Source organism: Girardinichthys multiradiatus, chromosome 7, assembly GCF_021462225.1.
Source record: "Girardinichthys multiradiatus isolate DD_20200921_A chromosome 7, DD_fGirMul_XY1, whole genome shotgun sequence".
In the NCBI taxonomy this organism is placed as follows: Eukaryota; Metazoa; Chordata; class Actinopteri; order Cyprinodontiformes; family Goodeidae; genus Girardinichthys; species Girardinichthys multiradiatus.
Window position 1 is genome coordinate 28401735 of NC_061800.1, and position 26628 is coordinate 28428362.

At 39.9% G+C, this 26628-nt stretch overlaps 1 protein-coding gene across 1 annotated transcript in view; it reads right to left on the reverse strand.

The window, feature by feature from the left end:
* Window positions 1-5586: 5586 nt before the first annotated feature.
* The window catches only part of scn1laa (sodium channel, voltage-gated, type I-like, alpha), a 52243-nt gene continuing 31201 nt past the window's right edge, over window positions 5587-26628 (reverse strand). Inside the window, exons 18-27 of the mRNA XM_047370594.1 lie at window positions 25639-25798; window positions 25411-25565; window positions 25154-25327; window positions 24855-24977; window positions 20790-21065; window positions 20649-20705; window positions 12102-12239; window positions 11906-12010; window positions 8221-8491; window positions 5587-8116 (exon numbers count right to left, since the gene is read on the reverse strand). Of these exons, the coding sequence (XP_047226550.1) occupies window positions 6936-8116; window positions 8221-8491; window positions 11906-12010; window positions 12102-12239; window positions 20649-20705; window positions 20790-21065; window positions 24855-24977; window positions 25154-25327; window positions 25411-25565; window positions 25639-25798 (2640 nt within the window). The 3' untranslated portion in view covers window positions 5587-6935. The remainder of the gene's footprint in view (window positions 8117-8220; window positions 8492-11905; window positions 12011-12101; window positions 12240-20648; window positions 20706-20789; window positions 21066-24854; window positions 24978-25153; window positions 25328-25410; window positions 25566-25638; window positions 25799-26628) is intronic.

A 26628-nucleotide genomic window follows, 5' to 3' on the forward strand; every position in this document is an offset into this window, starting at 1 on the left:
CCCTAATGTGATATAGATAGTTACTTAGTTTTGCGTTAATATTTGTCTGAAATTCTTTTTGGTGCTGGTTAAAACATACAAGGCTCATCGCCACTCTACTTGCCCTCACAGACAAAACCCAGGACTAAATGTCGTCCTCGTATATAATGAGCAAATACAACGTGGATTCCTCTTTTTAACTAAAGGGGGCGCTGTTATCCTTTGTTATAATTTACACTCAAGTGTTGGGATTGTGCTGCTACAACTATTACTTAATGACATGAACCACTTCCTCTTTTCTTAATTTTAACCTACTAAAAAGGTAAAAGAATGAAAATGAGGTTTGTACACAGGAAGAGACTCTATCAAAGAATTAATGACATATTTATCTCGTTTTATTTCCTTGTAGGTATACTTCTCTATTTTCCCTCCGTCATTGGTCATCAGATCTGTGTCTCTAGCTTTGTTAGATTTATTGAATGAGCATCCATGATAATAATAAATAAAAAAACATGTTGTACAATGCAAAATGCTGATATCTTAAGAAGTGGAGGGGGCATTCTCTAAACGATACATTTCAAGATTAGCAATCAATTCAAACATGTACAGTAAAAATGGTAGTATAAATCATATTTAAATACAAAGTTCACTACAGATGGAATTCAGTATTCCATTATTACATTTCCCAATATGGAGTTATTTCTAATACACAACCAAATATAATTTATAAACCTAATTTTGTATGTTGTTGAGTGGCTACGTTAATAATTCAGAAAATGTTCTAACTTAAAATCCCAATCCCTTATCACAAAAGTATGGCACTTAAAGTATAGTACCTTTAGCTGTCTATAATATGGAGATGAAGTATTGTTTGGTATTTTTCCTCTGGAACATAGATGATGTAGAAATTACAAGTAAGCATCTTGTGAAATTGTACTAAAGTTGTTTTAATACCTTATATGTTTTAAAGTGTTTCTCAATTCATTTTCTCAGTTCATTTTATAAAGAATGCCTGTTAAAGGTCAAGGTAAGTATAAGTTACTTTGAATGTATGTAAATCATGCGAACAGGCTGCTTGGTTTAGACTTCCCTATTTTCTGGTTATTTGTTTGTCCCTTAATCAGAAAGTTAGCCTTCTAAGATGTAGCCTTAAAGAAGAAGGTTCTTTTTTTAGGTTACGTTTAATACAGTAGGTTGTTTCTCTTGATCATGACAAGATTGCTCACAAACATAACCGTTCACTCACACTAACTTTGCGATGCATAATGGAAACATATTCCCAGTAACTAGAGGACCAGTGTTATATAACACCATGGACTAACCTCAGTCTGATGTCCATGGTGTTCATTGTGCAACTGTTCCAACAGAGGCCTTTCCATGCTCTGTCAGATACTATTTAACACAAACCCTGGCATATAATCATTATTCTCTGAAGATCAATGGGAGAGCAAATCAGGTTGATATTGAGCTTTATTCGCAACAATGGCCAATCACTGTTCCACATGAGTTTATTCAGTGTTTGAATCAGTGTTGGAGCTTATTGTGCTCCAACACGTAGGCTAAAAAGAAAGCAGACAACCTCAATTACAAGCACAGATTTTACATAATTTATTTATTTACATTTTTTATAATGTTAAAATTGAAAACCATGTATTAAGTTAAAATGTACACACAGAATAGAGTTTTAACATGACAGACAACTAAGATGTTGTACTGAGAAAATAGAAATACATTTTGCATGAGTTGTTGCACTTAAAAAAAAACCAGTTAGATGTCATTGCAGTTGTATCCCATGTGGTATATTGCGCTAGCATTCTAATGGCTTGTTGGAATCTGACATGGCTATATCCATTATGGTTTTTACAGATTGTTATTGATCACAGCACCATGCCCAATTTACAAGCAACTCAGTGACTAATGAACTCTTATTATTTCCATCTCTGTTGCTTGAAAAAAAAATCCTGAAATCTGATTTATTTGGAGTTCACTAAGGAGAAATACTAGCTTAGCCAACAGGTCTCTGTTTTTCCTGTACATTTGCAATGCAGGAGTTGTAAAAAGGGTGTGTGTTTGTGTGTGTAGGTGTGTGTGTTAGTGGCAGGGGGGTGTTTGGGGAGGGATGCACAATTTTCTTTACATTTGAAAAGTCTGTCCTACTTACATTTGTTGTTTTGAGCAGTCGGCAAAACAGGAAATGAGATAATGTGAATATTTGATGTTTTTCGATAATGGCTGTAATTAGAAGATGGAGATAAAAAAATGTATTCTTCTGCATGTGTCTGTGTGTCCATCTCTTAGTACATTTAAGAGGTCTAGAGATAACTCTTCTCTGTCTAATATAATAGGATTTTCTCCCCATCTATCTGGAGCAAATAAAATTACAGAGCTGTTATGGGTAGCATTCTCGGGTTTCTCTTTGAATTTTTTTTTTTACCATAGGCCCTTTGCATATCAGTGGCCACACAGAAGCCAAACAGACATCTTTTTTCATAAACATGTCCGCATATTACTGCCCAGCGTGCAATCCTCCTGGGGATGGGGATGGCAGACCAACATCCGACCTTCAACCCTAATGTAGTCGAACAAAGGAGTGTTCTGTCATGTTGCCTGGCAACCAGCGATGAGAGTCTGCAGAATCATTCTTGATTTAATGGCCATTAAAATTGGCAACCCCACTTGTTGCCATTAGTGAGCTGTTTGTTCATTTAAGACAAATCTCGTAACTTAAGGGTGTGGATTTCTTATATTACTATGAAGAGAAAATCCAGGAAAGCAACCATTTTAAGAACAGGAGACTGGAAATCTAATAATATTTCTTTATTTGATACAATCTTAAGTTCCAATTGATAGCTGGCAAACATTTACACATAGACAGCTTTTTCCAGAAAACCACATCTGAGCACTGCAGATAGGAGTGGCAAAAGACTAAAACCCATAGCATCATAATTTCACAAGATGACTTGAATAATGAGCACTTTGCCATCAGTCTCTCATCTACTGCCCACTGTGTGGTTCTGCAACCACAGTTGGCAAAAGCAGTGATGGACAATAACGATAAATGAAGATTTAGATAGTTTTAAATAATTAATAGCATGTTCCATCCACTTAAGATGCTAATAGCTTTCAGCAGATTCATGACAGCTTCTTTGGAAAGTAGATCCTGGCTTCCTGCACCAAAGAGTGCACTGACTGGAGCACACTCAGAAATCTGCATCTTGACAAGAAGTGATTCCAATGTGTTTTAAGCAACATCTACATGTTTTCTCATTCAAAATAATTTGTTGATAGTGAGGAGGTTGTAAGTACTTTCCATTTGCCTGGAAATTCAAGCCAATAATGTGCTGTAAATTGATCCATTTACAGTTTGAGTGCTCATTAATATCTTGCAAAGGAAAATGGACACTAAAAAGGTCAACATTTTACATTTTCTGAGATCACTCTATTGCTGATTGCAGTTGGTTTGCTATGAGAATTTGAAGAGTTTTACAGATTATTACTGTAAAACCTATGGATTAAAACTACTAAATCATTTCCCTAATGTACCATTTTCTGAGATTAAGCAAAACAGAAAACTCAAAGTTTCATATTTTCAGTCTCAGTGAGGTCCTTAAAAATGAAGTAAGAGGAAGCACTAATGTTATAAGAAACAATTTTAGGGGAAATTATATTTCCTAAGCAGGAAAGTCAAATTTTAATTTAAGCTGCTACAACAGAGCTAGATGCAGGTGCTGCTCATTTCATTCATTTAGCATTTCAAAGATGTATATTGTGGTCGGGTACAAAAAGTAGCAGTCTACCATATAGGATGTCACAGCGTACTCAACTTATGCACGTTTCCTCAAATTGCCTACAGTTCCACTTGACCTGAAATGTTCAGTAGATACCAAAAGAGTTGAACATATTAAAGCACTGTTGCCTGGTTTTATGCTTAGGAATTTTTAAACTCATGTGTCAGGGATATTTCCAAAGTTTAGATAAGTGTCAACATTCAACATTGATTTCATTTATTTATACATAGTTGAAACCCACAATGTAATTTTTAATGAGGGACCTGTTCACAAAAACAACAAGATTAAACACAACAATACCAATGAGAAGATGACTAACAAAAGGTTGACTTACATTAGAACATGCAGCATTTCACAAAAAGTGTTCGGTCACCCATCCAAACCACTGAATATAGGTGCTTCCATTACTTTCCTGGGCTTAGGTGTCCTGCTGCTAGGCATGCACACTGCTTCTACAAACATTTGTCAAAGACTGGGTGACTCGTAGGTGCTCAGTAAATTCCTGTGCTGTACAGTGATAAAATGCCACCTGTGTAATATATCAAGTCCTGAAATGTCCTCAAAACTAAACTTTGCACAGTCAGGTGCTGGTGGTAGCATAACAACTTGCTAATTTAAGAGCTATAGACCTTGAAACTTCCAGAGGTCTTCAGATTAGTCCAAGAACATTGCAGACAGTGCTTCATTTAATGGGTTTTCATGGCCAGGTACCTGCATCCAAGCCTTGCATCATCAAGTCGGCTCTAGAGGTGTGGCAAAGTGTTTTCTGGAGTGAAGAATCATGCCTCACTGTCTGGTAATTCATGTACAAGTCTGAGTTTGGCAGTTGCAAGGAAAGAAGTTGGGCTTGGCCCCTTGCCTGTCTTACTCTGTGCGATTTTAGCAACTTTATAAGACTATTCCATGACACACTGTGCGATAGCTGGAAAAAGGTGTGTTAACATTGTTTTAAACCCAATGGATTATGAATGGGATGTCACTCAAATTCAACATGTGTATGTGGCAGAGAAGCAAAAACCTGTGGCAATATAGTTCATGCCCATTTATGGTACAAGCAGGTGCAAAAGATAAGTTAAGCCAACTTAATATTAGTCTCGTCATAATTAATTAAAAAACACTTTGCACCTATGGACTAACATATCTGTTGCATGTTTCCTTAAAATGACCTGATGAAACCCCTCATCGAAACTAAGTCATTTATGTGTACGAGCCCCACATACTTTGTTGCAGTTAAAATAATTTCAATATTAAGCAGTTTACTAATGTAACAATACCATGGGGTTTATCAGAAACAAAGTCATTTATTCATAAGTTGTAGATCAGAAGCACATTTCTATCTGGATCTTAAACTTCAGTAATGTATTGTAATGTCTTCACTTCATCACCTATGTACAAGAACAATTTGTGTTAGTACAGCAATGATGGCAATGAATGAACTACAGTCACAGGATCACATTGGGGAAATATTCTGTAAACTGTATCTTTTTGAGATTGGCGGTATTGTATTGCAAATCCTGCCAATAATTTCAATAAATTATATTGGTGGTCTTTTGTAATCTGTGTCCATAATTCTTTGTTTGTTGGATTGAAAACAACATTTTGTACTGACCAGAAGAAAAGAGAAAAAAACTAAACAAGACAGAAGAACAAAAAATGAGAAAGTAGTGTGAAGTCTTTTGTGGAAAAAGAAAAAAGTGTGGGACTGACTAGTATAAAATGACTTTTTAAATAAAGAAAGCTAAGCATCCGTAAAGCACAGTTAATCTCACCTTACAGTCCACATCCATTTTTAATAAAGGAAATTTGTAGACACACTTGATATACTTGTAACCTTTATTTAAATCATCCCCCTTTTAATAAAATGTGCTACAACAGTGTCTTGCATGCAGTTTCTTTATACACTACAAATAGAATAGATATATACAATCACCAGATGTTTATATAACAAAAACACTCTTTCACTGACTGTAAAGTATAGCATAGTTTTTACCATGCAAAAGTAATTACATCAGTGGAACTTTACTTTCTTTCCCACCAGATACATGTACAATTTAATGTGGCAGTTGTGAGAAGCAACAATATAAAATGTAAACAGAGGCAGGAAATAGCTATGAGCACATGACATGTGTAATGCAATTTCCTTGAGAGTCTTCATAATAACCTGAGCCATTAAGTCCATCTTTGATATTTACAATGATAAAGATTGAGAGATGAACTGGAAAACGCAGTATGTCCCTAATTCTACCAGAAGTCTAACACAGAGCTTTAACATGAATAGCCCATATCCAAATGTCTTGTTACATACAACATAACATAGGTAGTATATTTAGTTTTTGTTTAAAATGAAGCATTAGAATATTAACTGATTTCATGATTGCTTAAATTCAGGGACCAACACCAAGAGACAGAAGTAGGAAAGCCTGTATTTTAGAGTAGTCAAAGCACAAAGTGGAAACAAAGCAGAGCATTAGTTTCTCTGCAACAAACAGTCAATGAGTTTTCCTTTAGGTAAATACCTAGGCAAATAAGTATTTTCTTTAATTGCAAGTTAATGGAAGGATTTGAAATAAAGATGTGCATAATTAACATGTTTGTTATATATCTGTGTACCATGGAAGACATACAGTATATCAATGTCTTCAATGATTAGAAAAAGTGCAATTTCTTTTGCTTTATTTTTGACAGGGTTACTGTCCCGATGCTGATCAACACACAAATTCAGTATTCATGATGTTTTTCGAGTTTTGCAGCATAAAACATGTTGGACTGGAAAAAACCCTGGTCAAAACAGTACTCTTTGGCATGCATAGCCATGGAGAAACATACATGCAGAACTTCAAGTGGTTTTAGAAAACATTTTTCGTACTATGAGTAATTAAGGCTGGTCTTAAACCAGTGCAACCGAATGACAAAATGAATACAGATATAAGAAATACTTTTCTCTTCAAAAACAAAAAATTGGTCAGTTACTGACAAATTGGATATATATGAGACGGTGGATAGTTGAGTTGGCTGCAATAGGCATCAAAGCAATAATTAGTGTCTTTAAAAATACTTTAAATGATTGTACCAATTTCTGAAAAAATGTCGAAAGGAAGGAATTCCCTTTCAAAAGTTGTAAACATTTTCTTAATTTCCTCAAATCTGTTTTGCACTTCCATATTTCTCTCATTTGTCTTGTTCTGTGATGTCTTTGCCCTCAACCTCCTTTTCACTTCTGTCCTTTTCGTGTTTGCTGTTCCCATTTGGTGTCACACTGTTACCTGAAGACTGAGGGTCCATTAAAGGTGGCAGTTCAGCTTTATCGGCAGTAGATACTTCTTTAAGTTTTCCTGTAAAATTATCTTTTCTGTCAGACAGCTTTTCATCCTTGTCAACATCAACATTGACTACATCAAAAATCTTGGTCCTAGAATAATGTCTAAAAGCTCTCTGAATAACAGCAGCTGACACGTTTTCCTGTTTTTGGCGGAAGGTGGCTGTGATGGGTTCATATGACACCTTGGATGGATTTGCAGCCATAAAGCGATCCTCCATCTGGGCCCTGAGAATGTCCATGTCCCCACTCTCACCCAAAACACGTTTTGTAAAGGCAAAAAGTATATCCAGGCAGTGAATGCGGTCACCACTGACAACTGGTAGATCCATAGAGATGAGCTCCAGTTTGTTAGGCTTGGGAATGCGTAATGGTGGGTTTAAAGCATCTGCAAAGTCTGACAGCATACTGTATTTCACAAACTGTGTTGCGAGAGGGTCAAACTTTTCCCAGACCTCATAAAATATTTCAAAATCATCCTCGCTTAATGGTTCAGTGCTCTCCTCGGTGGCCACGCCAAAATTCTCCAGGATGACTGCAATGTACATGTTCACGACAATAAGGAAGCAGATAATTATATAACTCACAAAGAAGGCAATTCCCACTGAAGGATTTCCACAATTTCCTTTAACATTGCTACCAGGATTGTCAATTTCAGTATCACAATCATCTTTGTCCTTGTTGAGGATGGGTGCTAGAAGGCTATCCCACCCTGCGGATGTGGTAATCTGAAACAAACAGATCATGCTGTTGCCAAAAGTCTCAAAATTAAAAAGGTCATCAATGCCTTTTTCCTTTTTAACGTAGGCAAAGTTTGACATGCCAAAGATGGCGTAGATGAACATCACCAAGAAGAGCAAAAGGCCAATGTTAAACAAGGCAGGAAGTGACATCATCAAGGCAAACAAGAGTGTACGAATTCCCTTGGCACTTTTAATAAGGCGAAGGACACGTCCGATCCTAGCCAGTCGGATCACTCTGAAAAGGGTTGGTGAGACAAAATACTTCTCTATCACATTTGCAAGAAATGTGCCTACAAAAAGAAGAAAATACTTATTAAAGTTAGCAAATAAGCAAAGATAAACAAAAACGTTAACATTTTATTTGCACAAAATAGAAACCAGAGGAAAGTCTTACCAACAACTGATAGGATGACCACAATGAAATCAAATATATTCCAACCATTGATGAAAAAGTAATGGCGAAGTGCGATCATCTTTAACAAACATTCTCCAGTGAAGATGACAATGAACCCTATGTTGATGTTCCTGAGGGTATTTTTCAGTTTTGGGCCCTGGTCCTCATGTTCCACCATCATGGCTACCATATTTAGCCATATAAGAATCATAATTATAATATCAAACACTTGTTGTGTAACAAAATCAAAAATGTATCCTTGAAACGTGTTCTGAAACAAACACACAGAAAACAAAAGGTAGAAAAAAACATTTATTTAGTGCATAGGAAAATTAGTATTACCAAAGAACATATGACTCACTTGTAGCTCAGATTAGAGGTCAGCTAATGCAGCTTCTTCTGTTGCCGATTAATACCAATATTTTAGGCCAATAGTGTTTTTGTTTATTTAGTCAAAAACTCAGTCATTCTTAATTTTTTTGCTTTTGATAATACTTTTTGAGTTCTTCATGAATCTTGTGTAGTTTGTGTAGCAGGCTGAGGTGAGCTGGTTGTAGAGACCTGGGTCAGCATCCAGGGAGTTGCTCTAGATTGGGTCAGGTCTTATCTAACAGGAAGAGGTTTATGTGTTCGTGTTGGAGCCTCTGAGTCCCATGCAGCCCCTTTCTCATGTAGAGTACCTCAAGGCTCTATTCTCTCCACCTTCTCTTTTCCTTTTACCTACTCCTTTTGGGGTCAATTCTACAAAAACACAACATAGCCTTCCATTTTTATGCGGATGACAGTCAAATTTGTATGCCAGTAAAAAAGTAAATTAGTTACTGTGTGAACCAACTACTTTAATGTATTGCAGAAATCAAGTAATGGATGTCAATACATTATTTACACCTGAACAATAACAAGTCTGAAGTCATGTTGTTTGGACCCAGTGATGTCTTCAACAGCAGTGTTGACCAGACTGCTACTGACCTCAATGAAAGACTGGACAGTGATCTTAATTTTGATGCTCAGATTAAATCAGCAGTGAGGTCCAGCTTTTTCCAGCTCAGACAGCTGGCCAATGTTAAACCATTCTGTCACAGCATTATTTTGAGATTATATGCCTTATTACAACTCATTTAGATGATCACAATGCACTTTATGCTGGGCTTAACAAAACTTTAGTGGCTTGCCTACAGCTGGTCCAAAATTTTGCGGCTCGTATTTCAGCTGGTACCAGAAACAAGAGCACATTTCCTCTGTTTTGGCAGCAATTAATTTGCTACTGGTTTGTTTGATTGTTTTTAAAATTATTTTATTTGCTTTTAAATGTCTTCATGGACTTGCCCCCTAGTATCTGTAACACTTGCTTCATCTGCATGCTCACTCTTGCTCGCTCAGGGAGTCGAGTCGTAGAATTAAATGACTACAGGCCTGTAGTCCTGACGTCTGTGGTCATGAAATCCTTTGAGTGGCTGGTGTTGAAGCACCTGAAAGACATCACAGGCCCCCTGCTGGACCCCCTGCAATTTGCTTACCGAGCAAACAGGTCGGCAGATGATGCTGTTAACTTAGGTCTACACTTCATCCTGCGACACCTCGACCACCCAGGGACGTACGCCAGGATCCTGTTTGTAGACTTCAGCTCGGCCTTCAACACTATCATACCAGACATCCTCCACCAGAAGCTCACCCAGCTCAACGTCCCAGCCTCCACCTGTCAGTGGATCAACAGCTTCCTGACAGACCGACAGCAGCAGGTGAGACTGGGGAGCATCTTCTCCCGATCCAGATCAATAAGTACTGGTGCCCCCCAGGGGTGTGTTCTATCCCCAGTCCTCTTCTCTCTGTACACAAATGACTGCACCTCATCGGACTCGTCCGTGAAACTCCTTAAGTTTGCAGATGACACCACTGTCATTGGACTGATCCAGGACGGTGATGAGTCTGCATTCAGACAGCAGGTGGATCGGCTGGTACACTGGTGCGGTCAGAACTACCTTGAACTGAACCCACTCAAGACTGTGGAAATGGTGGTGGACTTTCGGAGAACACCACCCCCATACACCCCCCTCACCATCCTCAACAACACTGTATCGGCCGTGGACCACTTCAGGTTCTTAGGAACCACCATCTCTGAGGACCTGAGATGGTCTTCACACATAGACACTGTTCGAAAGAAGGCCCAGCAGAGACTGTACTTCCTGAGGCAACTCAAGAAGTTCAACCTTCCACAGGAGCTGTTGGTCATCTTCTACACTGCCATCATTCAGTCTGTCCTGTCTTCATCCATCTCAGTGTGGTTTAGCTCATCCACAAAACAGGACAGGTCCAGACTGCAACGAATAATCAGGTCTGCAGAGAGAATAATCAGAGATGACCTTCCCTCCATCCAGGACTTATACAGGTCTAGGGTCAGGAAAAGAGCTGCCAAAATCTCTGCAGACCCCACACACCCTGCACACAAACTGTTCAGAGCTTTACCTTCAGGCCGCCGCTACAGAGCACTGTATACTAAAACCAGCCGCCACAGAGACAGTTTCTTCCCCCAGGCTGTTTATCTGATGAACATTCAATAGAGTACAGAACAACAGCATACAGATGTTGCAAATGCACATTTTCTATTAGATATGTGTATATTGTACATTGTACATTGTAAATTTGTATATTCTGTAATGCAAAAACAGAACAAAAGAGCAAAGTGTACCGGAGGCAAATTCCTTGGTTGTATGTACGAACTTGGCAATAAAGCTGATTCTGATTCTGATCTAAAGAGAAAGAGAGTGCAGAGATGTGACCATCCTCACCTGTTCTCACCAATGTCTCAGATGCCAACCTCTGCATCATTTAACACATCAGAGACATCAAGACAGGTGAGGATGGTCACCTTTCCTCACCAATGTCTAATCTGAGACAGATTAGACATTGGTGAGGAAAGGTGACCATCCTCACCATCTGGATTGTTGTTAAAGGGTGAATTCTGGGAATATATTGACTGCCTTTGATCATCTCAAAATCTAAAACACAACTAAAGTTGCCAAAACTAGAATGAATTATTCTGAACTAAAGACAAATACTTTACTGAGCACAACTTATGAAACCAATTGTGAAACCATGAATTTAACATTTACATAGATAATCAAATAAAGGATTTGACAGAAAACATTGTTTTTTAATACATATTGTTCAGTCAAGAATATTTCAGCCCTGTGTTGACCAAGTATAGATCAAAAACTAGAGCTGATCAAACATAGTTCTAATACCTTAAACAAAGAGAAAAAGCCCTTTTAGGCAATGTTACTAAAAAGGGCTGCTTAATGATCAGATCTATAAGCACTCTTTGAACCTACATTATTAATCTGATATCCAAACAATTTGTCACTGTCTTGTCTGAGCAGGTAGGGTGTAAGTGTTTTCTGGTCAGATTTGACAACAGAAAAATAAATTTAAAACTAACTCATGTATTTAACCTCTGATGTAGTACGGGGGTCTAAATATTTGTAGAAACAGAAAAAGTGGTGATGAAGTTTTAAAACAAGCAGAATTTGCTTTAGCACACCCAGTTATATGCATAAAGTAGTCATGTGCGTCACAATGCCATCAAAGCCTTATACATCTTTCAGACTAATTGACAGTCAATCAAAAAGGCAGATTAACTGGACAAATTGATAAGAGGCCAAACTGTAGCTCAGTTAGAATTACTTACTTCTGGCCTTGGGATTGGTTTCTGTGGCTTCTTTGACCCCAGCTTCTTCATAGCATTATAGTATTTCTTTTGCTCATCAGTCATAAAGATGTCTTGACCTCCTAAGTAAAAGGGGGCAACAAGGAATATTAAACCAAAGCATAACTAAGTCACAAACAAAACAAAGAGTTGTTTAAAGAGAAGACATGACACTTATCTTTCTCTTCTGTTGATTGAAATTGTCTATAATGACACCAATGAAGAGATTCAGGGTGAAAAAGGCCCCAAATATGATGAAAACAACAAAATATAGGTACATCTTCAAGTTGATTTCATATTCTGGCTGTTCATCTTGCTATATTGGAGACAAAAAACAGACAAATTAAAATATGAGAATGTGGACGTGAGAGCTCCTTTTGTTTCTATGGTGAGTGCATAGAGTTTTTAGATACAAACAGTCAAAATCCCCACATTTTCTACAACAGCAGGGGTCAGGAGGGGTGACTGATGCCTTTTTCATGTGGTTTATAGGTGAGAGGCGCAGCACACCATGGACAGGTTGCCAATCCATCACACACTAACACCAGGGTTTAAAATCCTGGAATAAATGTGACACTCCGTAACCCATTTAACTAAAACCTTACCCTTATTGGCATATGCAGATACAACTTACTACACACTACAGATTTTATAGATCTTTATGATCTTTATTTTTTTAGATTATAACTCAGTGGACATTTATTCTAAAAGTAAGAAACACCACCATGAATCTTGTAATCTGATCCTGAACAGTGCATGAATTAGATATCTGAAAGCCATTTCATATGGGTAGATAGGGATCCTTTACATATTGTTTATCTTCCTCATCCATTGTACAAGGTAGAACAAATAGAAGGCTAAGGGTCAATTTCAGGTCAATAACCTTATCGAGGTGGTACAAAAATTACATTTCAGAAATTGCTAAAGCAGGATATAAACAAAAGATGGATTAAAGTTGTGTCATTACTGCCACAAACTGAGGATCCAAACCCGGGTAGATTTCAACAATCTCAAACTTAACTAAGGGGCACTGTGACCTTAACTAGTAAGAATGAATTGTGGGCACAAATTTATCTTGAATTTACTAAATGAAGTACACCAGACATAATCTAAAATAAAAAGCCTTTCTCCCATGAAGATTTTTTTTCTTGGAGACCTGGAGTTGCTCCACATAGCAAACTGTAAATAAGAGGAGCTTCAAACATTGCCTGATGATTACAAATAGACAAACTCATTCACTTATTTTGTGGGGGACATGGGATCGAAGCAAGAATATCTCAGGTGCTGGTATCTATAAAAGCAAAATAGCTGCTAAAATGACTATATAGTAATATAATAACTTGTTCTATCAAAGATCTGTGAAGTTAATAAAACCTGCTGTATGGCAAACCTGTAAATTGTCATTTGAGGTGGAAGTTGGTGAAAAGCGACTACATATAATGAAGCACTTTCCTGTCCTATTTCTGTCCCTGACCAAATCTATTTCCTCTGCCAACCAAGTAGTTTGGTTTATATCCTCTCTAGATCTAAATGGATACCCATACTTCTGGATTTTTGTATGTGCATCTTAGGTAAGTGCAGTTTCCTTTCAAAATGCAAGGTGAGGGAATTTAATCCAGAAAAAAAAAAAAAAGATGTTGCCTTGCAGCAAGAAGGTCCTGGGTTTGACTCCCAGCCGTGGGTCTTTCTGCATGGAGTTTGCATGTTCTCCCCATGCATGCGTGGGTTCTCACCGGGTACTCCGGCTTCCTCCCACAGTCTAAAAACATGACTGTTTAATTGGTCTCTTTAAATTGCCCTTAGGTGTGAATGAGTGTTTGCATGGTTGTTTGTCCTGTATGTCTCTGTGTTGCCCTGCGATGCATTGGCGACCTGTCCAGGATGTACCCTGCCTCTCGCCTGTAGACTGCTGAAACTCCCCCGTGACCTACTATGGAATAAGCGGTATAGAAGATGAATGAATGTAGGAAAGGAGTAACTAAATTAGGTAAGTAATAACAACATAGACAGTAAAGAAATATAGGGATTTAAACTTTAAAACAGTAAAAATCAACGGCATTTAGGGAAATGTCATGTTTAACATGACGTCTCCAAATACCCTGTATGTGCTCACTGCATATGAAGATTATGGAAAAGGTATTTGATAAATAGACCACAAATTGGCAGACTGATGGGGCAACCCTGTTGTGTACCTCATTTGAGATGGAGACTTTTGATTTTTATTTATTTGTACTTGTTACAATCTAGGGCAATGGGATACATCAAAGTACTTTATTCATTAATCAAGATGGCGCCGACGATGGCAGCCTCGAAGCTTCGCTCTCTCTTTGTTTTTGTATTTTGTGTGTTTTTATGTTTTTCGAGCCTCAGTTCTGTGGTATCATTCAGTAGAGAGGAACTTCTCAACATCAGAGAGTCCTCTCTTGGGTTTTTTTCACCATCTTTCATTGATCCGAGGTTCACTGAGCTCCTGGCAAGCAGAGCTTCGGCTCTACAGGTCCTTTTCAAAATATTAGCATATTGTGATAAAGTTCATTATTTTCCATAATGTCATGATGAAAATTTAACATTCATATATTTTAGATTCATTGCACACTAACTGAAATATTTCAGGTCTTTTATTGTCTTAATACGGATGATTTTGGCATACAGCTCATGAAAACCCAAAATTCCTATCTCACAAAATTAGCATATCATTAAAAGGGTCTCTAAACGAGCTAAGAACCTAATCATCTGAATCAACGAGTTAACTCTAAACACCTGCAAAAGATTCCTGAGGCCTTTAAAACTCCCAGCCTGGTTCATCACTCAAAACCCCAATCATGGGTAACACTGCCGACCTGACTGCTGTCCAGAAGGCCACTATTGACACCCTCAAGCAAGAGGGTAAGACACAGAAAGAAATTTCTGAACGAATAGGCTGTTCCCAGAGTGCTGTATCAAGGCACCTCAGTGGGAAGTCTGTGGGAAGGAAAAAGTGTGGCAGAAAACGCTGCACAACGAGAAGAGGTGACCGGACCCTGAGGAAGATTGTGGAGAAGGGCCGATTCCAGACCTTGGGGGACCTGCGGAAGCAGTGGACTGAGTCTGGAGTAGAAACATCCAGAGCCACCGTGCACAGGCGTGTGCAGGAAATGGGCTACAGGTGCCGCATTCCCCAGGTCAAGCCACTTTTGAACCAGAAACAGCGGCAGAAGCACCTGACCTGGGCTACAGAGAAGCAGCACTGGACTGTTGCTCAGTGGTCCAAAGTACTTTTTTCAGATGAAAGCAAATTCTGCATGTCATTCGGAAATCAAGGTACCAGAGTCTGGAGGAAGACTGGGGAGAAGGAAATGCCAAAATGCCAGAAGTCCAGTGTCAAGTACCCACAGTCAGTGATGGTCTGGGGTGCCGTGTCAGCTGCTGGTGTTGGTCCACTGTTTTTTATCAAGGGCAGGGTCAATGCATCTAACTATCAGGAGATTTTGGAGCACTTCATGCTTCCATCTGCTTAAAAGCTTTATGGAGATGAAGATTTCATTTTTCAGCATGACCTGGCACATGCTCACAGTGCCAAAACCACTGGTAAATGGTTTACCGACCATGGTATCACTGTGCTCAATTGGCCTGCCAACTCTCCTGACCTGAACCCCATAGAGAATCTGTGGGATATTGTGAAGAGAACGTTGAGAGACTCAAGACCCAACACTCTGGATGAGCTAAAGGCCGCTATCGAAGCATCCTGGGCCTCCATAAGACCTCAGCAGTGCCAGAGGCTGATTGCCTCCATGCCACGCTGCATTGAAGCAGTAATTTCTGCCAAAGGATTCCCGACCAAGTATTGAGTGCATAACTGTACATGATTATTTGAAGGTTAGCGTTTTTTGTATTAAAAGCACTTTTCTTTTATTGGTCGGATGAAATATGCTAATTTTGTGAGATAGGAATTTTGGGTTTTCATGAGCTGTATGCCACAATCATCCGTATTAAGACAATAAAAGACCTGAAATATTTCAGATAGTGTGCAATGAATCTAAAATATATGAATGTTAAATTTTCATCATTACATTATGGAAAATAATGAACTTTATCACAATATGCTAATATTTTGAGAAGGACCTGTATATGGGATTCTGCGCCGAAAACGGCGGAGGGGAAAGCGTGCTGGTAAAGCTCCGCAAAAGAGGACTTCGCACACCACTGCCTTCAATCCACCTGGCAAATGTCCGCTCTCTCAACAACAAGATGGACGAGCTGCTTCTTCTCACCGGTAAAAACACGGACCTCCGCGAATCAGCGGTTCTCTGCTTCACCGAGACATGGCTGAGTGAAAACATCCCGGACCACGCACTGCTGTTGCCGGACTTCCAGCTGCTCAGAGCGGATCGCAGCGCGGAGCTATCGGGGAAGAAGCGAGGTGGCAGAATCTGCTTTTATATAAATGAAAGTTGGTGCAGAGACGTAAAAGTGCTGGGAAAAACATGTAGTCCTGATCTGGAGTCATTTTCCATAATCTGTAAGCCGTTTTATTCACCGAGAGAGTTTTCCTCGTTTATAATAATCGGCTCATATTTTCCACCGCATGGCTGCACTTCTGCCGCGGAAAAACATCTTGCAGAGCTGATTACAGACCTGGAAAAAAAATACACGGACTCTTTCATCATAATACTGGGAGATTTTAACAGCACAACCCTCTCAAATGAACTCCCCAAATACAGACAGCATATTAAGTGTCCCACCAGAGACAAAAACACACTGGACCATTGTTACACAGCTTTAAAGGACTCATATTATGCTGTTACCAGGGCTGCTCTGGGTTTTTCGGATCATTATCTTATCCACCTCATCCCAACCTACAGACAGAGACTAAGAGCTTCCAAACCCAAGGTTCACACTGTTAAGAAGTGGACTGAGGAATCAAAGCAGATGCTACAGGCCTGCTTTGAATGCACAGACTGGACTGTTTTTGAAACCTCAGCCACTGACCTAAACCAACTAACTGATGTGGTGTCATCATACATCAATTTCTGTGAGGACATGTGTGTGCAGACCAAGATCTTCTGCACCTTTGGGAATAACAAGCCATGGTTTACTCCACACCTCAGGAATCTGCGCAGGGAAAAGGAAGAAGCTCACAGCAGTGGAGATTGGGCGTGGTACAGGCAGGCCAGGAACAGACTAACAAAAGAGATCAAAGCAGCTAAGAGAAGCTATAGTGAGAAGCTTAAGAACAGCCTTTCTACTGGTGACACTTCAGCTGTATGGACCGGTCTGAGAAACCTGACTGCCTACGAGAGCCCCTCCACCCATCCTGAACAGAGTCGTCTCCTGGCCAACCGTCTGAATGGCTTCTACTGCAGACATGACAAGAAGCCATTCACACCTCAAATCATCCCCTCTACATCCCATTCAGGAACAAATTCCTCCCATAAAGCAACCATCAGATCCTCTGCCTGCACTAAAGATCTCAGAGGAAGAGGTAAACAGGCTCTTTCAGCGCATGAAAACAAAGAAAGCTGGAGGACCTGATAACGTCTCCCCATCATGTCTGAAAGCCTGCGCAAATCAACTTGCTCCGATCTTCACAAGGATCTTCAACAAGTCACTGGAGAAATGTGAGGTCCCCTCCTGCCTCAAACGATCCACCACCATCCCGGTTCCCAAGAAACCCACCATCGTAGGATTAAATGACTGCAGGCCTGTAGCCCTGACGTCTGAAATCCTTTGAGCGGCTGGTGCTGAAGCACCTAAAAGACATCACAGGCCCCCTGCTGGACCCCCTGCAATTTGCTTACCGAGCAAACAGGTCGGCAGATGATGCTGTTAACTTAGGTCTACACGTCATCCTGCAACACCTCGACCACCCAGGGACGTACGCCAGGATCCTGTTTGTAGACTTCAGCTCGGTCTTCAACACTATCATACCAGACATCCTCCACCAGAAGCTCACACAGCTCAACGTCCCAGCCTCCACCTGTCAGTGGATCAACAGCTTCCTGACAGACCGACAGCAGCAGGTGAGACTGGGGAGCATCTTCTCCCGATCCAGATCAATAAGTACTGGTGCCCCCCAGGGGTGTGTTCTATCCCCACTCCTCTTCTCTCTGTACACAAATGACTGCACCTCATCGGACTCGTCCGTGAGACTCCTTAAGTTTACAGACGACACCACTGTCATTGGACTGATCCAGGACGGTGATGAGTCTGCATACAGACAGCAGGTGGATTGGCTGGTACACTGGTGCGGTCAGAACTACCTTGAACTGAACCTACTCAAGACTGTGGAAATGGTGGTGGACTTTCGGAGAACACCACCCCCATACACCCCCCTCACCATCCTCAACAACACTGTATCGGCCGTGGACCACTTCAGGTTCTTAGGAACCACCATCTCTGAGGACCTGAGATGGTCTTCACACATAGACACTGTTCGAAAGAAGGCCCAGCAGAGACTGTACTTCCTGAGGCAACTCAAGAAGTTCAACCTTCCACAGGAGCTGTTGGTCATCTTCTACACTGCCATCATTCAATCTGTCCTGTCTTCATCCATCTCAGTGTGGTTTAGGTCATCCACAAAACAGGACAGGTCCAGACTGCAACGAATAATCAGGACTGCAGAGAGAATAATCAGAGCTGACCTTCCCTCCATCCAGGACGTATACAGGTCTACGGTCAGGAAAAGAGCTGCTAAAATCTCTGCAGACCCCACACACCCTGCACATAAACTGTTTAGAGTTTTACCTTCAGGCCACCGCTACAGAACACTGTTTACTAAAACCAGCTGCCACAAAGACAGTTTCTTCCCCCAGGCTGTTTCTCTGATGAACATTCAATAGAGTACAAAACAACAGCATACAGATGTTGCAAATGCACCTTTTTATTATATATGTGTATATTGTACATTGTACATTGTAAATTTGTATATTCTGTAATGCAAAAACAGAACAAAAGAGCAAAGTGTACCGGAGTCAAATTCCTTGTTTGTATGTACGAACTTGGCAATAAAGCTGATTCTGATTCATTAAACAAAACTTGGAGAGAAACATAATCTTACAAATGCATCAAATAAACAGCAAACATAGCAAGGAAATTGTCTTTGGTAAATTTCTTGTAACAGCGATTGTAATAGCGATAAATCTTTTACCATCAGAAAGCCTGTTTTATTCCCCTTAAATGGTGCTAAATGTCAAAGAAGTAGAGTGTGGAGTACCTTAATGCAGGCAAGGCAGGAGGAAGAAGGAAAGCAAAAAAAGATGGGTATTAACTAAAAGTTAAACTTACAAAACAAAGTACAGAAATATTCCAAAAACATAAGACAATGGCAGGACCAGAGACAACAATTCAAAAAAGCAATGCAATGTGGAGAGTAGACTGAACCAGCAGAGTAGACTGAACCAGCAGAGATGGAGGAAAAAGAGGGGGATTGAGAAGTTGCCAGTAGAACAAACGACCAGTGCCACTTTTCTACTGGCTCCTTTAAGTGACTACCTTCAACTCAGTCTCGCTCAACTCGGCACTGAACCTCTTGTGTTTCCACTAACTCAGGCAGCAGAAGCAGAGAGGAAAGACCCTGCTGTCTGGACTGGTAATGCTCCAAAGTTTGCCTAAGTTTTTGTCTCAGCCATGACAATAATGAAGACAAGGACTAGTGCAGTGAAGTTAGTTTTAGGTTGGGTATTGGATATTCGTGCTTTGCGGATTCAGCAGGGTCTTCCTCTCATTTGACCCAATGTAGACAGAGAGCAGCTGCCTGCTCCATCCTCTTGCAGATGCTGGTTCACTTAAGGCAGCGTATCTGCAGGTTTCGGCAAGTCAAATTTCTGACATTTTAAGAGTTTTTTAATGCCACCTTGAATGAAAGTTAAGACCTGGAAAAACTGTAAATATAGGGGATGCTTGGAGGATCCTGCTGTATTAAAATCAAGCATAGTATGTGTGTCACACAATGAGACACATTTAAGTGTAGTGTTTGTCTGTTTATTAAATATGAAGTGATAAAAGTTCTCTCTGGTTCAATTGTATGAACAAGTGCAAAAAAATGGACTCGCAATTTGTGAGTCAGGGAACATCAAGCGAAACACATCTCCTATCCCCTCATTGTAAGACTGGAGCTTGACCACTGTGTTTGTGCTGCACCAAATGCTCCTCTTAGATCAGTGCGAGTTGTAGTAGCGGCGACTGTTGTCTGAGGAGCTTTAGCCATGTCAGGGGAGCAAAACAGTAACATTTTTGGGATCTGTTTGTGGCTCTCAGCAGCATCTTTGTGCTTCTTAGATTTAAAATTGCTTTCTACAGCCTTAACCCCCATAGTGCAAAGCATAAAAAGGATTTTTGCACCTAGAATGCACCTAGCCTATATGGGTCAGCAACCGAAGTAAGCCAGTGGTGAAAACAAACAAATAATTAACAAATAATTAATCAAACACAGGTTTTCTCAATTTTTGTGCAGAATTTAAATCCCTATCCGCATGGTCAAATGAGTTCTCTGCATTAAGAAAGCAATTGCACTCCGGTTTTTCATCCTCAAGTGAATATTTTGAATAACTTTTAATAAATATTTTGAACATTTCTACAATCAACTAATAATAGAATGCAAAATACAAAAAGCCACATACATGTGTTATATGTGACATGAAAGGTGTCCTGGCTTCTTGCAAAAATAAAAATGTCTCTCTCCAGAGGAGCTAAATACAATTTCGTAGAGTTATTCATGCTGAGGTAAACAAAAAAGATCATTTATTACCTTGGTTTGAGAGTCCACAGCAGCATACATGATATCCATCCAGCCTTTGAATGTAGCCTGTAAAAAAAGATGTCTTGAATAAGACACTAACAAGTTTGGAGATTTAGAAGTTATAAATAAAAAAAGCCTTAAGTTACTTACAACTTCCAGAAGAGCAAGATAGCCCATTCCAACATTGTCAAAGTTGACTTTGATATTTTTCCAGACGGCAGTCTCATTCCCAAGCTTTATGCATTCTGACTTGTTTTTCACTTCATCTGTGCTGAAAGGTTTGTCTGTGGTTTTATTTAAACAGCTGTGGAACTTTCCTGCAAATAGGTTGACTCCCATGATGCTGAAGATTAGCCAGAAGATGAGGCATACCAACAGCACATTAAAGATGGAAGGAATGGCTCCCAGTAGGGCATTGACAACCACCTGTAAAAAAACCCCACAAACATAACACATATGTACTGCCTGTAGCTAGGACATTTTTTAAAACTGATGCACAACACTATACCCATGAAATGGTAAAGAAGAAAAGGAAAACACAAGAGTGATGAGTGTAAACATACAGCAGCAGGAGATAACAACATGGCTGCAAAGTCATGGTAAGTGCATGGAAAACAGAAACAAATAGGAAAAGAAGGCAGGAGATTTATTAAGGTGTGCTAATCTTCTAAGAAAAGTTAGTGGGTTACTTATTTTAAAATAAGAATTGATAGAGAACTCCTTGCAGAGGACGAAGGATGCCAAAAGTTTGATTACTGTAAACAGAAACATAAAATAACACATACAGAAATAATGTTAGATATCAAAGCAAACAATATTCAAAACAGGAAGAAACCGATAGACAGCTGACCCATGTGACATGATGAGCAAATAAAGGATTTCACAGGCAACCACGTGAGGAAAGACAATATAAAGACGTCATCACCAATGCATGAAAATAACCAAAACATGCTTCATTGATTTTAGCAGCAGATAATTCTGTGATCTCAGTTACATAAGTTACCAGCCTCTGTTTAAACTATGAGTGGACAAAACAGTGTCTTAAATAACGGCAATTTACAACAACAAAACAAAGGAGCACTGCAATGTATCCATGCAGAATGTTGTATCTAGATCCTGCATAAATCATATTTATTAAAAAAACATTTTATTCAAGCGATTACTATTATTCACCCTGCAGAGGAAGCTCAATTCAGCTGCTTATATCTGGGATCTCGTTCTTTCGGTCATGACCCAAAGTTCATGCCCATAGGTGAGGGTAGGAACATAGACCGACCAGTAAATCGAAAGCCTGCAGCGGGAACCACGAGGGACCGGTGCAAAGAGGATTGGAAAGAGGATGAAGTTGGAGACTTTGACGACCAAATCTCCGGATGCTTAAACTGGCTCTAGGGACGTGATAAATATGACTTTTACTCTAAAATAGGGACTTTTATTGTGAAACCAACTCCTTTGATTATTTTAACACCTTCTGGGAACAAGACTGCTGCCCCTCTTCCAGTCTTTTTGTCTGTCCTCAGCAGCAAGTTGTGTGTGCTGTGGGGTTGCATTTTTTTAATATTAATAATTAATCACTGTACTTAGCTTTTTAAGAATATTTGCTAGAAACTAGACATCTGTATTATTTTTTGTCCCATGACAACGATTTGCTACTTCCTGTTTATCTATTAAGAAGAGTGTAAGTAAAATACATCATAGTTAGATGTAACATGTCAAAGTGTGACAGAGTTGAATATAAATATTTTTTAAGGCAATGTACACTGCTCAAAAAAACTAAAGGGAACACTTAAACAACACAATATAACTCCAAGTAAATCAAACGTTTGTGAAATCAAACTGTCCACTTAGGAAGCAACACTGATTGACAATCAATTTCACATGTTGTTGTTGAAATGGAATAGACAACAGGGGGAAATCTTTGGCGATTAGCAAGACACACTCAATAAAGGAGTGGTTCTGCAGGTGGAGACCACAGACCACTTCTCAGTACCTATGCTTTCTGGCTGATGTTTTGGTCACTTTTGAATGTTGGTGGTGTTTTCACACTCGTGGTAGCATGAGACGGACTCTACAACCCACACAAGTGGTTCAGGTAGTGCAGCTCATCCAGGACGGCACATCAATGTGAGCTGTGGCAAGAAGGTTTGCTGTGTCTGTCAGCGTAGTGTCCAGAGCCTGGAGGCGCTACCAGGAGACAGGCCAGTACACCAGGAGACGTGAAGGAGGCCGTAGGAGGGCAACAACCCAGCAGCAGGACTGCTACCTCTGCCTTTGTGCAAGGAAGAACAGGAGGAGCACTGCCAGAGCCCTGCAAAATGACCTCCAGCAGGCCACAAATGTGCATGTGTCTGCACAAACGGTTAGAAACCGACTCCATGAGGATGGTATGAGGGCCCGACGTCCACAAATGGTGGTTGTGCTCACAGTCCAACACCGTGCAGGACGCTTGGCATTTGCCAGAGAACACCAGGATTGGCAAATTCACCACTGGCGCCCTGTGCTCTTCACAGATGAAAGCAGGTTCACACTGAGCACATGTGACCGATGTGACAGAGTCTGGAGACACCATGGAGAGCGATCTGCTGCCTGCAACATCCTTCAGCATGACCGGTTTGGCAGTGGGTCAGTAATGGTGTGGGGTGGCATTTCTTTGGAGGGCCGAGATGAGATCCTCAGACCCCTTGTGAGACCATATGCTGGTGCGGTTGGCCGTGGGTTCCTCCTAATGCAGGACAATGCTAGACTTCATGTGGCTGGAGTGTGTCAGCAGTTCCTGCAAGATGAAGACATTGAAGCTATGGACTGGCCCGCCTGTTCCCCAGAACGGGTGCCCCATCTGGGACATCATGTCTCGCTCCATCCACCAACGTCACGTTGCACCACAGACTGTCCAGGAGTTGGCGGATGCTTTAGTCCAGGTCTGGGAGGAGATCCCTCAGGAGACCATCCGCCGTCTCATCAGGAGCATCTCCAGGCGTTGTAGGGAGGTCATACAGGCACGTGGAGGTCACACACAATACTGAGCCTCATTTTGACTTGTTTTAAGGACATTACATCAAAGTTGGATCAGCCTCTAGTGTGTTTTTCCACTTTAATTTTGTGCGTGACTCCAAATCCAGGCCTCCATTGGTTAATAAATGTGATTTCCATTGATGATTTGTATGGGATTTTGTTGTCAGCACATTCAACTTTGTACAGAACAAAGTATTCAATGAGAATATTTCATTCATTCAGATCTAGGATGTGTTATTTGAGTGTTCCCTTTATTTTTTTGAGCAGTGTATGTATACAGAAAGAGGCCACTTCTGAAACAAACTTACAGCAAATATAAAACAGAAATACGGTGGAAGAACATAGGTAGAAAAAAAGAGGTAAGAACGGGAAATGTTGATTGCATGCCACAACTGAGAAGATATTAAAAATTGTGTGTGTGTTTGTGTGTGTGTGTGTGTGTCTGTGTGTGGGAAAGGGGTACATTTATTAAACAGATCAATTCAAGTTTTGTTTTTAACGAGGCTGTCCAATTGTGTAAGCAAACCTAGACTATAAACCTGAACCCAGTCATCTGTTCTTGTATTTAACATTCATTCTTCAACATAGATTGAAAAAGAAACAGTGAAACAATCGTCTATAGCAATAAAGTTAATAGTAAAAAACATTGAAATACTAAAAATATTTCATAACACTTTACCCTTTCATATAACTACATTTAAATGTGTTGTTTTGTAATGGTTCTGGATTAAACCAGCACACATAAGTGAAGAAAAGTCCTCACATAGCCAAAAAAACCAATAACGCTTTTAGAAATAACTATCAGACAACTGTAAATGCAAACTAATGTAAATCCAGGTTTTCATCCGGAAGTAATTTAAACATGAACTACGCAAAAAATAGTCCACATGGGGAATCGCATGATCCAAACATCACGCGCAATGTCTCTACTCAACAGATTGTGCCTTGAAAGGCAAACTTAAATGTAAAAATCCCTTATATATATACACAAAACTGCTAAGTCCAAAGATGGCTTTGTCCACGCTTCTCTGGTGCTGATATGATACTTTTTCAGACAATTATTACTGACAGTTGCAAATGTATGTCAAAACTGGTTTTGACAGAACTACCCTTTATGTTTTAATTACAATCTTGAGCATATATATATTTTCAGTATAATGTTTTTTTTTTAACAGTTGAAAAAGAATTTGTGGTAACACTTACCCTCATGCCCTCAAACCTTGACAGGGCTCTTAGAGGCCTTAGAGCTCGCAGGGTTCTCAGAGATTTGATTGGACCAATGTCTGAGAATTCTAAAGCATTAGCCACAAGACTGACCAGTGAGACCTGGAAAACACAAACAAAAGGCTGTAAACAGAGAAAGCTAAGTATGTAAACTCAAGAAACACAGGTTTTTACAAAGAGAAATACAAAATATGATTATTTTAGTGTTTTTGAATGTAATTGCATTTACATCAATTGTAGCTTCGCCAAATTTTTGGATAAACTGTGTCTCAACCTACGTCAACAATGAGGAAGTCCAACCAGCACCATGCGTTTGTGAAATACTTGGCAAATCCATATGCCATCCATTTCAGCAGCATCTCCAGAATGAAGATGAAGGTAAACATTTTGTCTGCAAATTCCAACAATACTTTAATTGTTTTTCTCTGCTCAGCGTACACATCTTCCAAAGCCTAGTGAGAAAACATAGCGGGTCATCACAGTACCAGTGATTATACATTGTAGTCCAATGTCAAGCAAAATCTCTGAGACGTACAAGTGCTCCACTGCTGAGCAAAATCATGAAGATGATGAAGCTCTCAAACCAGTTGTGCTCGACTATCCGATAACAGGTTTTCCTTAGTGTCCACCACATCTTCCACCAGCCCACGTGCACATTTACTTGGCAACATTTAAATTTCCGCACGCATCCTAAAAATAAACAAGTCTATTACCTCTGTATAATGTAATTAGAAGCAACAGACTGTTGTGTTGGAGCATTTACCTGCAGTAAAACAGTCATGTGGTTCCTTAATTTCTTCAAAATCATGGTCTACAGTCTCAGCTGGCTCTCTGTTTGACTGATCATCCAATGTACTGCCCTCAGAGGCACTGAACTCTCCATCATCATCATCATCATCATCATCATCATCATCATCGACAGCCTGTGAATGCAATCAAGACTGTGTGTGAAAAAACAAGGGATCCCCCCAATTTCAGATATCAGATCATCATCCTGATCAAAGCATTTTTAAATGACTGGCATGGATGAAACTCTATAAACTCTATAAACCTGTGCTCAGCTGTTTGGGATTATGGTCTTGCTGGTGTTGGCCACACCAGCAAGAGGTGCAATCTGACAAGAATTACATCCAATTTTGGTGAGCTTACACAACTATATTAAGAGTTTTCTGCTAATGATTTAAGCTTTTTAACCGTCAACAATGGCAAACAGTTCTTGGTGCATGAGAGAGAGCTGTGATACAGAATGCAGCTGCAATAACAGTGTTTTCTGCCATGTTGTTTGATTTGCTATTTGAGCTGAGCTAACAAGCAATTGAACAGTTGTACCAAACAAACCGGATTGTTCTGCCCATTTTCAAATGGCTGTTTAGGCCGGCTCCACTCCACTTAGCCCACTTTGCAAGCATTTTTATTACTGCTTTTTTCTGGACCAGTACCTACTTTTTTTGTACCTGCTAAGATTGGGGCTGAGTATGGACTAAATGTTACATGAAGAGGCTGCTGTTCACTGATTGGCCATGGTTAATAAAACTCCAGAGCGATTACAATAATATTAAGGACCATAAACTGAAAGAAAAGAAAAAGGACACATCAGTTTTCTGAATTACATTCAGGTGGGGCGCTGTATTTAATAACATCCTAAACCAGCCGATTGCACTCAAAATCAGCTGTTTAGACACACAAACATTTTCCCCAAAACAATATTACCATGAAACAGCATGTTTGGTTTGGTTAAGCGAACCAGCATCTG